Source organism: Rhinolophus sinicus, linkage group LG12 (genome assembly GCF_036562045.2).
Source record: "Rhinolophus sinicus isolate RSC01 linkage group LG12, ASM3656204v1, whole genome shotgun sequence".
Taxonomy (NCBI): Eukaryota; Metazoa; Chordata; class Mammalia; order Chiroptera; family Rhinolophidae; genus Rhinolophus; species Rhinolophus sinicus.
In genome coordinates, this window is record NC_133761.1 from 8,013,966 (window position 1) to 8,028,895 (window position 14,930).

Consider the following 14,930-nt stretch of genomic DNA (forward strand, 5'->3'; position numbering starts at 1 on the left):
GCCAGGATGCATACTATGGCACACATTTTATGCGTATTGTTTTAGTCTTGGATCTCGCTCTTTCCAGCTCAGGAGCTGGCTCCCTGCCCTGTCACATCACAAACTTCCTCTTCCCTGGTGGACACTCCAGTCTCAGCCCAGATGTCACTTGCTCAGGGAGGTCTTTTCCTGAGTCTTTAACTGGGTGAGGCTCTAGGTTTATCCCTTTCTATTGTACTGTGTACTTCTCCACACACATCACAACTGTAGTAATTTCTCTTTCTTCTCTTTGTATAATCAGGCTCCATGTGGCATAGGGAGCATGTCTGCTTTCATCTCTGTTTCCCTAGTACCTGGCACATAGTAGACAGTCAAAATGTTGATTTGACTTACTATTAAAAAATGACAATTACAATTTGAAGTTACTGTGGGGATGACAAATAATGTCATGACGTGTCTAGCTCAGTACCTGGCACAGAGCAGACACATGAGAGTACGTATTACTGGTGGCAAACAACAGATTAATATTTATAAGATTACAGAAGGCTAGGTAGAATGTTGCTTTTATTTGAGAAACTATTTAGTTTAGTGGAAAGAAGAAGGCCGTAGAGTCAGAAACACCTGGCATTTACCAGCTGTGCCCTTAGCATCTAACTCTTTGAAACTCATTTTATCCCGCTGTATCACCCATGTCAGAGTTGAAGGTTTTAAGTTAAGCGAGAGACTAGGTTAAGCACACAGCATGGAAGTCGGCTCACAATTAGGTCTTCATAAATAGTAGAGCTGGTAATTTTGTAGGTAAGGGTTGATGATCTGCATTAATTTATTATCATTAAGAAATATTTGTTTATTAAAGTCGGATCACCACCTAATTCTGTAAACTCTTGTCTCTGAATAGAATCTAGCATGGTTTTCTGATTCTGTAATCTAACTGAATATTTTTATTTCTATGATTTTTTTTGAAGTGAAATATCAGTATATCCAGTTTTAAACCCAGTATTAGTCTGGCATTCCAAAAGTAGCATTTATGTCAAAGGGCCAATTTTGTTTATGTAATAAATTAGAATATTTATATTATGATCCTGAGATGCCATCTTCTTAAGAAACTCGGAAAGCTAATTATTAAATGAAATATTTTGTTTCCTTTAGTAGCTGAAAGCAAGCAGTTTCGTATTTATAAATAAACAGTGTATGCAGAGGATGAGAAGCTGGTAGTTCAGTCATAGCCACACACAGATTTTACTGTGGGTGGAGTGCCATTGAGGAAGTTACTTAGCTGTAGGTCAAATCAATGCTGTGTCGAATGGTGAGAATATGAATTTTGCCCTTTGATCGTGGTAATTCATTCAGATTACATTTTGGCATTATTTTGAACTTGGGTTTATAGAATTACAAAATTGAATGAGTCCCTTTAAGGTTTTTATTCTATTAAATAGTGTTCAGTTTGAGTGATTGTATTTAGATTTTTAAAGAGATCTTAACTTTTGCGAGAATTGAAATTGTAACATTTATAAGTTGCTCACTTTTTAATAAACAAATGTCAGGGAGATATAAACAGGTTAACATTTTAATCTTTTTCCTTTAGAAGCAGCATTAAGAGGGCTTCTGGGAGCCTTGACAAGTACCCCATATTCTCCCACCCAGCATCTCGAGCGAGAGCAGGCTCTTGCTAAACAGTTTGCAGAAATCCTTCATTTCACACTCCGGTTTGATGAACTCAAGGTAGGATTTTCTGCTGGCCCGGACTATATGAAAATCATGAGTTTTAATGAGCACTCGGAGGAAATGCCTGGAGACCTTGTGAAAAGGTGTTTAAATGCTGCCAGATGGTGCTTAGCAAGTATGGAAAACTGAATTTAAAAATTACAACAGGTCTTTTGATATATGCATAGCAAATAGCAAATTACCCAGTATTCTGTCTTCATTTCACTTCATTTAAAAAATATTTCTAGAACAACAATGTTGACCTTTTCTGGTATTTTCTGCTCATCCCCAGTTGATGTCTACTCTCTTTTATATAAAAATGTTAAAATAGTTCCTCTTTCCGCCCCCATCTATCTACCTACCTACCTACTTACCTACCTACCTGCCTACGTACCTGCCTCTCATTGTTAGAAGGAGGGCATGTAAAAGAAACAAGCGCTAGGTTTCGTCTCAGGAGACCTGCATCGCATTTTAGTCCTTGTCACAGTAACCAGTTAGAAGGCTGGGCCTTTCACTTTTCAGGGCCTCGGGTACCTCGTCTAGAACATGGCAGAGCTGGATTCCTAACTTCAGCATTTTATGAATGCATCTTAAACAACTATTCTCTTTTATAACACTTTGAGCATAGATAATTTGTATAGAACATTTTAGTCTGTTTGAAGATTGACCATATATGCATACTTTTATTGTAATTCCAAAACAAGTACCTACAAATTCCTTCTTGTTTTTTGTTTATTTAGTAATACTGTTTTTAGGCAAACAACCTTTTAGTATGTTACCTGAAATTACTGCAAAGAAGAAGGGAAGCATACTGAGCGTGACTAAAAATTAGTCTGTATAGTTTTATGTCTTCAGTAAAGACTGAGTACAGTGTTACATAATTTAAGTGCAAAAAAGCCATTTTGCATGATAGCAGTTTTAGTTATTAAAATGGTATTACAAATTGGGAATGTTACTTAATGAGTTAAAAACTGTACTTAATAGATTTTTCATTTAATTTTTACAGTGTCATTTAGTTCATAATACATTTTTCTTTCATAAATGTCTTTTTTAGATGACAAATCCTGCCATACAGAATGATTTCAGCTATTATAGAAGAACATTGAGTCGTATGAGGATTAATAATGTTCCAGTAAGTTAATGCTTTGAATCGGGGGATGGTAATAATAACTCATCTCTCAGTTCCTTCAATTCTTTTATTTGTTCATTCATTCTGATAAAGTTAAAGCTAGTAATTAATTTAGTAACCATGGGCAACCACAGCTGTAGGAAGAAAGGGCAAAACGTAGCAAACCATATTGTGTTTACCTTTTTCCCTACTTTATCCCGTACATTCCTATGACTACTTCAGTAAGATTAGTTTTTGTCTATATAACATTGGTACTTATCAAATTTCTCTATGTATTCTCATTTTAATGGCACAATAATTTTGTGAATTAGTGACTATGAGGAATTTGTCCCCTTATTCTTAGAATGGAAGAATCTTGGAGGCAAGTTGGCCTGGGGTAGAAGTGCTGGCATCAGGAGGGGAGAGCGAGGTGTCACCTCTGTTCCTGACCTGGCCGGAGGGCTTCTCTGTCCCATGGCTGGCACAGCATCTCTTCTGCTTTCTTTAGGCTTAGGAGCCCCCCGACTCCCCTCTTACACTGTTTAATACGCTTTTCTCCCTCCGAGGCGTCAAATACCATAAGTGAAACCTGAACTAGGAAGAAAACAAATTATCTTGTTCTCTGGGTATTTTGAGAACCTATATTGTGTGAAAAAGAGAGAAATTTCTAGGACCAGCCCTAGCCTCTAGTAGATAATTTAATAAAGAAATGCCATATAAGTATATAAAGAGTGGTGAGTGGGGTAAGAGGTTAAGAAAATACCAAAGGAAACCATTTTTTCCCCATTGAATATTTTATGAAGTGGTTGCTCTAAGACAGGCCCTGGGTTGGAGAAAAGATTTCTCTTCCATGAAGCATCTGTTACTTGCGTCAGTATGTGGTTTTGCATAGACCAGTTTCTGCTCTGAGGCTGACCTGTCAGCTGCCTTTTTCATACCTACCATGTGAAATAAAATAAAAGCAAAACACCCAATCCTCTGTTGTCCCCATCCTGCCATCACTCACGGCCAAAGACATTTAGGTTACCTTTGTATTATTGTCTCTCACTCTGTTATTATAGGTAAATCCAGTCAATGTCAAGTGAAATACCTCAGAAATCTCTTCCTCCTCTCATCTGCTCATCACGTCTGTCCCAATTGAAAGCCTCACTCTCACTCTGTTTGGCAGTAATTCTATAGCAGTAGAATTCATTTTCTAACCTGTAGCCTCTTTTTGGCACAATCTGCCCACTGTCATCAGCTAACTTTCTTTAGCAAATTGACTTGTCATTCCTTTCTTGTGACACTTGAAGTACTCCGTCATCACATGCAGAAGGACTTAAGCCAGCGTTTAAGCCTCTGCAGTCTGACCCTGACCTTCCTTTCCAACCTTACCTTTTACTAGGTGCCACCACATATTACACTGAATACATTGAATTACGCGGAGTTACACTCTTCCAAGTCATTTGAAAACATGCTCTTTCCCTCTGGCTGGTTCGCACACCTGTATACCTGCCCGTCATCACCTGCAAGAGCCTAACTCTCCTGAGTCCAGTCTAACTTAGTCTTTCTGTCACACCGCTTTCCCACCTCTCTCTCAGCATGTTACTGTGGATCCTGTGTGGTCCTGAGGGAGGTAGTGAGCGTGCCGTGTCCGTCATCGTCTGTCTTCCATGCGTTTAGAACAATCCCTGTACACAGAAGGCAGCCCGGCAACATTTCATTGAATTGCCTAATAGCATATAAAATATTTTTTAAAAATTGTTTGACACCATTTTTAATCTTTTGATTTTTAAAGAATATTTAAGTATTATTTGCACTTGAGGGTCTAAAGTATAATTTAAGAGTATCTATCAGATTAATTTAGCAAGCATTAGCACTCAGCCTTGGTCCTTTTATAAACGAGGTCATATTTAGTGATTTATGAATTGATATCAAGTGCTCTTCTCTACACAGGCAGAAGGAGAAAACGAAGTAAATAATGAATTGGCAAATCGAATGTCTTTGTTTTATGCTGAGGCAACCCCAATGCTGAAAACCTTGAGTGATGCCACAACAAAGTTTGTGTCGGAGGTAAGCACCACCCAGGACCACTTCTCTGCATTGTTGCTCTTCTGCCTGCCTGCAGACTCGATGAGCGCAGCGAGTCCCACGGCTTTCAGTGCCAGCGCTAAGCGGATGGGCTCCCAGACGTACACCCTGGTGCCGCCCCTCCCCGAGGCCCACCTATCTGCAGCCTCCCTCCGGGTGGGTAGTATCGTGACCAAACCAGAGTCTTGATAGTTTTCCCTAGCCAGACCTGTGTCCTGTCTTTCCTGTCTCAGTTCAAAGTCCCACTGTATAAGCATAGCTCGTGTTACTGCCCCTCACTTGACTGCGCTCCACAGATGTTGCATTTTTATCAGTTGAAGGCAAGACCCTCCACCAGCAAAAGAGTGTGACTCGCTTTATTGGCAGTGGTCTGGAACTGAACCTGCAATATCTCCACAGTATGTCTGTACAAGAAAATAACTTACGTGTATTATCCTAAATTCCTTTCTTTATCTTACCTGCTACATCCACTCCATCAGTCTTATTGGCTCTCCCTCCAAAATAGATGCTGAATCTGAAAACTTACGTCCTCTCTTGCTACCTCTCCAGATGAGCCCACCACCCTCTCACCTGGATTACTGTGTTGATGTTTTCACTGTTCTTATTTCTGCCACTCTTGCCCCGCTATAGTCCTTTCTCCAAAGAGCAGCCAAGTAACCTTAAAATATAAACCCCATTCCCTTCCTCCTCTGCTTAAAATGTTTCCAGTGACTTCCCATCACCCATGGGACAAATCCACATGCCTCATGGCCTGTGAGGCCCTGTCTGCGTGCTGTGGTCGTCCCCACCTGTCGGAGTGTCAGTGCCTCGGGAGGCAGGGTCCTGGCTGTCCACTCGTAGCTGTAGCCCCGAGCTCAGAGCAGGATCTGCCATCCACTGCGCAGTTTACACAATGAAGAGTAGGAGCCAGGTGTTAAAGTTGCTAAGTTTTTCATGTTATGCTAGGTTTTAAATTATACTTAAGTAATAACTGTCACTTTTACTTGTTTTGTTCTCCATACACTTTTACAGAATAAAAATTTACCAATAGAAAATACCACAGATTGTCTAAGCACCATGGCCAGTGTGTGCAGAGTCATGCTGGAGACACCGTGAGTATTAGCTGGTCTTTTCTCTCTAACAGTCCTCTTGAAGTGGTTGTCCAGATATGACAGTGTCATATTTGGAAGGTGGGAATTAAGTGTATCCCAAATAGCCAGTGTTAACATATGAACAAAATTAAAATAATGGGACAGCTTAATGGAACTTCTGGTTAAGGGCAAAGTACAGTTGGTTTCCGGATACCTCTGACCAGTCAGACTAACGTAGATTCTTCATAGTGGGGATTTTGTGGTGCTTTTTTTGGAGGGTAGGAGAAGAGCTTTAAAGCTCTTTGGGTTTTGCTTCTCATAAACGTTCTCTCTCCCTTTTCAGTCAAGAACCTTGCCTTCTGCTAGAGCGCTAGAGTTAGTCTTCTGCCTTTCCCTTTCTCTCAGTCTCAGTCCTCAGTCTTCATTGTTGTCAACACTCACCTGAATTCTCTTCTGGGTTTCTCCTTTCTTAAGCCACTTAGAATGTATGACACAGTGTTTTCTCGCTGGATTTTGCTATCACAGGTGGGAAGCATCCCTCCTGTATTCCTGAGTGACATACGGTTTTCCTAGATAACTTTTGTCTTGTGGAGCCTTTTATTTTCCAAAGCACTATTATATATGGCACCTATTGCAAACCCTTATGAAGCAAGAGGGCAGCTATTAGTCATTATCCCCCCCCCTCATTTAGGAGAGCGAGGTCCTGGGAAGTGATGCGACTTACGCCCAGAGGCCGACCCCACTCGTGTGCCTGGATGGATGTCCTCATCCTGGTTGTGGACTCTTCCTGCTGTGCCATGCTGCCTTCTGTATAGACAAAAGTTCTCTTTCCTTTTCCCCAAATGAGAAGAATATGATTGAATTTTAGAAAAATTTAAATCTAGTAATACAGGAATGTGTTGAGATGAAATTAGCCCCTAAGTAGCCGTCATACTTGCTATGTTAAGCTAGTGAGGTTTTTCCTCATACGGTGATTTCTCTAAAATTGGTGTGTGCTGTGCAGAAGGGGTAATATACCAAGGTGCGTACAGGCCAGAATGTGTGCGATAACTGCTCCACCCACATCATGTTCTGGGCATCTGCTTGCAGAGAAGAGGGGTAGCACGATGTTAGTATCGCTTTTAGAGACTAACAGGTGCATCTTGCAGCATCAGCTGAGAGTTGAACCAGCTCATTAATTTCTGATGTGCCTCATCCATCCGTATCTTTTCTACTCTCCAGGGAATACAGAAGCAGATTTACAAATGAAGAGACAGTGTCCTTCTGCTTGAGGGTAATGGTGGGCGTCATAATACTCTATGACCACGTACATCCAGTGGGAGCATTTGCCAAAACTTCAAAAATCGATGTAAGTTACTTTGTTTTATGTATTTCCCGTCATGTCCGTAAATGGAAAGCATAGGCTTTTATTTACAGAGATAGCAGGCTGCGTGCGCTGTGTCCCAGAACTCAGTTTTGTAGTCTGATGGTGGGTTTGGGCTGCCTCTGTTCTCTCGTGGTATTTCTTACAGGCTGTGTACAGGCGGGTAGGATGACTGAGGGTAACTGTACTGTGTACAGGCGGATGGGATGACTGAGGGTAACTGTACTGTGTACAGGCGGATGGGATGACTGAGGGTAACTACTGTGTACAGGCGGATGGGATGACTGAGGGTAACTGTACTGTGTACAGGCGGATGGGATGACTGAGGGTAACTACTGTGTACAGGCGGATGGGATGACAGGGTAACTGTACTGTGTATAGGCGGGTAGGATGACTGAGGGTAACTACTGTGTACAGGCAGGTAGGATGACTGAGGGTAACTGTACTGTCTTTCAGGGTATCCCTTGTAGGGTAACCTCCTACTCGTAAGTGGTGCTTGTGCACATTTGGCAATATAAATAATCAGATACAAGAAATTTTGTATAGTATCTTTTTATTCCTTTGGCCAAAGGCTATTTCAAACAAAAGATTTATTTCCAGATGTACATTAAAAGTCAGTAGAGGTGCTCCAGTGAAAAAAGTTGAAGATTACCTATTTTCCCTCCTCCCCCGAATCATAATAATTTGTGACTATAGCCCTGGTTTCTCTATTTTGTAATTTCTTTCTTCACCCTGTCACATCTGGTTCTCAGAATTATAACCTGTATTGGTGTGAATTTTCCTCCAGTTTCCCTCTCACCACTAGTTTAGGCTCTTGGTATTTCCTCTCTAGATTACTGATTGCTGGCCAGTCTTCCTGCCTTCATTCATACTCATCCAATGTAAAGACAGATGAGTTAACATTTATTGAGCGATTACTGTGTCCCAGGAATTTCACATGTGTTCTCCCATTTAACTCTGAAAATACTCCTAAGATGTAGGTGTTATCTCCCCTTTACAAATAGAGAAACTAAAGTTTAGGGAGATTAAGTAATACAACTGCTAGTGAATGGCAGAGTCAATTTTGAACCCACACCTCCATGGCTTCCAAAGCCTATGGATTTCTACTGTGCTATGGTTTTTCACAGTGTCATCTTCATTGAGTCATTGGGAGCAAGTCTTTACTGCCACCCCCATCAGTTCCCAGTGAGCCCTCTGGCTTTTAAGGCCTTCTGTAAACTCTTCTGTGCGAGTCATCTCAGCTCCACAAAATCCTGTCCTCTGCGTGGGATACACTGGATTAGTTTTGTCATGGCGTTTGTCTGCCTGGGAAGCTCCTCGTTTCCTTGCCAGCATGTCCATTCTGTCCTGCAAAAGGCTACTCCACACCCTTTCCAGGAAGTCTTCCCTTAGCTGACCCTGAGTCTCCTCCCTAGTGTGGCTGTGCTTCAGTGTGACTGATTTGATTCTTGAAAAGTTGTGTTTGACTGACAAACTGAAAATAATAACACTTGGGTAGATGTTTATTCCTGTTCAAAGAACAATTACATTTCTGGTGTGTAACTTCTCTTGAGTTCTATAGTTGTGCTAGTTTAAATATGACTGTTTCAAAAGTGAATATTAGATGCAAAAGCAGATGTTTCACCTTTTCTGTTTCCTTTGCTCCTTAGATGAAAGGTTGTATCAAAGTTCTTAAGGACCAGCCTCCGAATAGTGTAGAAGGTCTTCTCAATGCTCTCAGGTGTGTATGTCCACACGCGTGCGGGTCAGAAAGCTAACGTGGAAGAGGGGCCTTCACCGTGCCATAGCACAAAGGATATGAACGTACAAGTTCAACTCAGAAATGCGAAGATCCCATTTTGCTTTCAAGTATTGGTTACAGTGTTTGTACAACAAGCTGTGTGCGCAAGTGAGAAGAACAACTTCACTTTGCTGAAGAGTTTGGCTTTCACTTTTTACCCCTCTGGAAGCCAGGGTTACTTATTTTTTACTTTTTAATGGAAATAGTATATGCTAATTGTAAATAAAGTCCAGAAAACAGAAAAATTTAAAGAAATTGTGAAATGTCACTGTTTTGAAATCAGCTGCTATTAACATTTTGGTAAATATCCTTCCAGAGTTTTTTCTTTACACTTGTATATAGTCATAGCTCTATATAATAGTTATCTTCTTACAAAACAATACCATGCAAACTGTTTTATAACTGGCTCTTTTAATATAGTGATTACATTTCTCAAATACAGATGTCTATTATTTTTGTGTATTGTAATGGAAATAAGGCATCATGATTTGATGTCTTTTCTCAGCTTGGACTTAACTTGATTGAGTTAGTGACGCTCCTAAAAATGTTGGAATATTTCAAATGAGAATCTCAGCACATAACGTCTTGACTACAGAGATTTAATTGGTGGTATAATTTCTGTAACATAAAAGATGGTTTTCTTGTTACTTGATTTTTTTTCGTGTTTAAACACAAAAATTTTTTGTACACAAAATTATTTAGTATTTTTTAAACACAAAAATATTTAGTAATTTTTCTGAGGTCACAGGCCATCTTTGTTGTTCTCACTGAAGTGTCATGTAGTTCACATAATAGAATAAAATGATTTCCAGTTCAGTATTATATTCCCCATGTTTTGTAAGCTAAACATCGTTACTTCTCTGGAAAGCTTAGTCACCCTGGTAAGTCATAAAGCAAAATGTAAGTTGTGTCATTTTAGCTGAGTGGAGCCATCAAATAATTTTATTAAGATTACGGGAAGTATTCTGTAAACAGTTGGGAGGTCTCTTCTAAATGACCATCAGAGTGATTATAGAGAGATAATAGAACAAGAAAAAATCCTTACAGTGTCAAACTCTGTCAACCACAAGCCTATCAAAAACCTTAAGTTTTTGGAACTTTTTCTCTCGAGGTTTTTCGTTGGTTTTACCAATATTTGCGATATTGTGAATCTTTTGTACTTGATACCTTTGTGAAGACTCCCCGTGTCCCTGTCAGCCTGGTTTTTCTCCCAAGCCCTTTTCTTTCTGGTGATGAGACTTCAAAGCCGTCAAGTGACAGGAATCCTTTTTTTAAAAGTAAGAGGTGATTGAGGTCTAGTCTAGGAAGTTTTGGTATCGCTTTACCTTGAAGGGACTGTGCTTCAAACATTAATGTAAAAACCCAGAGCTTACTTGTATCTCTCAGAGTTTAAAGGCAATTCGGTCTCTTTAACTTCCGAATTAGGGCAAAGAAAGGCAGTGCTGTGATGAAAGATGGGGAGTTGCTTTTCTTTAGTGCCCCCACGGCAACTGTGTTTGAGGGCGAGGGGGAGAAAAGCACCCTTGAGGCAAGAGCTGCCTGCCAGCTTTAAGTTTCCTTTTCAAATATATAATGGAAATTAGAAAATAGAAGTTTGTTGCAGAGATAACTCTTGAACTGTTTTTATTCATAATGAGCATATTCTGTGCCTGGTTCTTATTTTTTCACCTGGGAACTTTTGTGGTGATGGTCAATACATAACATTTTTATATCGCTGTAAATTTACAGTGTAATTTCATAAATATAACTTTATTTCATCTGTTCCGTGGCTCTGTGAGGTAGGTGGTGGGTGTGGAATGTTGGCGGTATCTCCGTTGTACAGAGACTTACCTTCAATTCTTGAGGGACCAGAAGAGCATATAGCTCATAAATGTCAGAATCTGTTTTCAAATTTGGGATTTCACTCTTGAAATCCCATATACATGATTCTGTATCATTGAGCCTTAGGTTTGCTATGTGATTGAATGTCAGTGTGCTTTGGAATCTTCTGGATGGATATGAAAAATGCAGATTCCCGGGTTACCGCCTCCAGAATGTCTTCATTAGGTCTGGGGTGGGGCCTAGGCAGCTCAGTTTATAAACAAGCACCTTCGCTGATGCCGATACTTTGAGAAACACTGCTCAAACTAAACCCGCATAACCCTTGATAGCTTCACTCAGTTTGTAATCCCAAAAGTACCATGCGGCTGTTAATTGTTATTTACACGTCTACAGAATGGAACCCATTTCTGCTGAATTCTTTTCTTTTTTAGGAAATAGCCAGTGTTCTGAACTGGAGATGTTCACTTCTTTTCCCGCAGGTCGTTTCCCTCAGAGCCAACAGTTAATCACCAAAAAATTTTAAAAGGGGAGATAATTGCAAACATAGATATGTTGTTTATTTTGGATGCTTTTCTGCAGTAATTATATAGTACCTCCAGCTTAGGAGTATGTGATTAAGAGAAAGCAGCAAGGCAGGCCTGCATTTTACAGGTGGAGAAATGGAACCAAATGCCTTTGATCGTAGGAGAAAGAAAGCTAGGACTGGGAATTAAGGTTCAGTGCTAGGTGATCACCTTCTTTATTACATGTAAGAGTAAAGGTAAATGAGAGTTGCTTTTCTTCAGTAGAAAAGTCATTTACACGTGGAAAAGGACTTTGTTTTGTGCACAAAGTGAAATCAGACCATACCTGTTCATACCTTATTTTCACATACACTGGATGTTATTGTCCCTTTCTTGGTAAGTGTGGTGATGCAGCGCACCTGTGGATTCGCGCTGTCCAGGAGGGTCTGAGAACACCCCCCTCAGAAGGAGTGAGAGCGAGCTTGTGTCTGGGTGGGAAGGAAAGCCCTACAACTCCTGGAGTGTCCCCCCAGTATGTTGCTGAGTAGCAGTACTTCCAGCTACTGAGCAGTAGACGTCTTGTTGTGCACGTGACTTGACTCTTCCCACTGAGAGGGAAGATTCTTACTTGCTGGCATCAGTAGGGTTATGTGTAACTTGGTGTACTCTGTGTGCACTTGGGAAATACAACAGAAAGCTTAGTCATTGCTGCATCACCTGTCACTTACTGTAAATATTCCTGTATGCATTTTCCTTTCAGCCTGGCTGCTTCCCTTACCTTCCTAATGCACACATGCGGATTGAGCACCTATTATACACCAGGTTCCCTGGTGTCTATTCAGTAATAGAACAATTTGGAAGTGACTTCTATGTAAAATTGTAGAGTATAGCAGGTACTTAGGAAGCATATCTTTGTCTCTTTCCCTCCCTAAGCATTTACTTGAGGTCAAGTATTCAGTTTTTAAATTGATTTGAAATGAACCTAATAAGAATGGAGTTTAAATTTAACACAGAGAGACTATCTCTGTGTCTGCTTAAAATGATACATTCCTTAAATACAACTATATATGTGAAATTATTTTACGGCAGATTAACTGATCCCACATTAAGTCCTGTCTGAATTATAATACCTCCAAAACATATCCCACATTCAAGCATCAAGCACCTGTTTCCATTGGTCCTAACATGTCCAAGCCTGGGGCACCTGGACGCCCCTGTAGCCCCACGGTCGGTCCCCTCTGCTCTTCCCTACAGCTCTCCTTCAGCAGCCAGGGATCCTTTTAAAACATAAATGAAATCACGCGTCACTCCCCTGCTTCTTACCCTCCACTGGCTTTTGTTACCCGTAGAATAATCTCCAAACTCAACGGTGGCCAGCAGCGTGCGTCCGTGTGACCTGGTTTCCCCGGTTTCTAAAGCCCCATCTAGTGCTGCCCTCCTTTGCTGTGTCATAGTATATAATTATCTTCTCCCTCTGCTAGCTTGTAAGCTCCTGGAACTGGGCCTGACAAATAGTAGACTTGCTTATTGAATTTCTGCTATTAAAGGAATCCTATGGTGAATCTTCTCATAAAATTCTTAACTTGTATTTACATACAGCAATACATATCTGCCTGAAAATAACTCTCCTAGAGAATTGAAACATTTTGAGGAGGTGACAGAACTGTCTCAGAGTAAATATAGCAGCAGTCAGCAAACTGTTTATAAAGGGCCCGAGTGAGCAAGCGTTTTAGGTTTTTGTGGGTCGCCTGGTGTCTGTCACAGCTACTCACAGTGTCGCAGTCACATTGTAGCAAGAGGGTAACCATAGAACACATGTAAATGAGTCAGTATGGCTGTGTCTGAGTGAAACTGAAATCCGAATTTCATATAATTTTCACATTAACAAGAAGTATTGTTCTTCTTTTGATTTTTCCCACAACCATTCTAAAATGTAACAATATGCTTAGCTCAGGGGCCATACAAAAGTAGGTGGTGGGTTGGATTTGGCTCAAAGACTACAATTTGCCAGCCCGGGGTGGAACAACAATAATTTTCTCTGAGTAAGAAGTTAAGGTCTAATTGTTTACTTTAGAATTTAACCACAGTGTTTCAGTAAGGTAGTTCTAAGTTAAACAGCTATTGGAAATTCTGTTTCTAAGGTGGTAGGGAGGATAAGCTGGCGGAACCCAGCAGGGTTACAGCTGGAATGAAAAGGCATGATTTTGTGAGAGAAGGTCTCAGCTTGTCACAATTACAGAATCTGATCAGATAATGTTTTTTTGTTTGTTTTTTAATTTCCCCAAATTGATATTTTTCACTTTTAGGTACACAACAAAACATTTGAATGATGAGACTACCTCCAAGCAAATTAAGTCCATGCTGCAATAGCACTTCCGGGATGGGCGCCGGCTGCAGGCAGAAGCCCTGTTCTGCAGTGATGAGGACGCAGTTTTTAGTGATTGCAATTACGATCTCATTTACTCTTGCTTTTTATTTCTGTCCTCTGTTCCTCTTCCCTCTTTTTAAATCATGTTCTTGTTCTTAAGACTTCTTTTCTGTGCCAAAACCAGTAAAGTTCAACTCTGAAGGGATGTTGTCCTTTCAAACAGGCCATCTAAGGCAGCTAATTACGCATTGCATTTGGGTCTCTACTGAGAAAAATTCTGTGACTTGAACTAAATATTTTTAAATGTGGATTTTTTTTTGAAAACTAATATTTAATATTGCTTCTCCTGCATGGCAAAACTGCCTACTCTGCTATTTAAAAACCCTCAATGACTTTATTTTCTACTGCCGCTTTTTTCATGTGCAGCCAAAATGAAAATGTTTAAATTAACTGTGTTGTACAAATGGTACCCAACACAAACTTTTTTTAAATTAGTAAGACTTTTGTTTAAAGTTTTAAGTTTGCATTTTGACTTTTTTGTAAGGATGTATGTTGTGTGTTTAACCTTTATTAACTAACGTTAAAAACTGTGATGTGTGCGTAGAGTATTACGTATGCATGTTCATGTTTAAAGAATGGCTGTTGATAAAATAAAAATCAGCTTTCATTTTTCTAAGTGTGGCTTGGTTTACTGATATTTTGGTTTCAGGCTTCCAAAGCTTTCCTCATGTATATTTTTATGGAATGAATATGCACACATAGTTTTCACTTGTTTTAAGTCAGAGCTGGCTCTTTTTAATAGTATTTTTCCTCATTATTGTCTGTGTACATCGTTTTAACTGCTTTTAAAATCTCACTAAGTGTGGTAGCGACAAGAACTTGTCGTTAACCTGACTTTTCTTTTTGCTTTACTCTTGTATGGATGTAGTGCTAGAAGGAAAGCTACATTCTTGCTTGGTTTACGTTTCCCAGAAGTGAGATGATAGCAACAGAAGCAGAGAGTGGAAGGAAGAACAGCCCTTAATACTGGGAGGAGAGTGAGTATAAGAGGGACTTCCCAGGCGAAGTTGGAGGCTATGATCTCACCAATGGGAGAAAACTAGCAGGTTTGTTATTTTAAGGTCATAAAGCCTTCATTGTGGAATCTAAATGTGCTGATTGGGA

General features: G+C 40.1%; 1 protein-coding gene across 11 annotated transcripts in view; it reads left to right on the forward strand.

Annotated features, from left to right (window-relative positions):
* The window catches only part of CYRIB (CYFIP related Rac1 interactor B), a 130,700-nt gene extending 116,258 nt beyond the window's left edge, over positions 1-14,442 (forward strand). For all 11 annotated transcript variants that reach the window (XM_074316755.1, XM_074316757.1, XM_074316756.1 and 8 more), the window contains 7 exons: positions 1,565-1,701; positions 2,738-2,815; positions 4,727-4,843; positions 5,873-5,952; positions 7,153-7,279; positions 8,944-9,014; positions 13,705-14,442. In XM_074316755.1, coding sequence (XP_074172856.1) covers positions 1,565-1,701; positions 2,738-2,815; positions 4,727-4,843; positions 5,873-5,952; positions 7,153-7,279; positions 8,944-9,014; positions 13,705-13,768 — 674 coding nt within the window. In that variant the 3' untranslated portion in view covers positions 13,769-14,442. The remainder of the gene's footprint in view (positions 1-1,564; positions 1,702-2,737; positions 2,816-4,726; positions 4,844-5,872; positions 5,953-7,152; positions 7,280-8,943; positions 9,015-13,704) is intronic.
* The last annotated feature ends 488 nt before the right edge of the window (positions 14,443-14,930 follow it).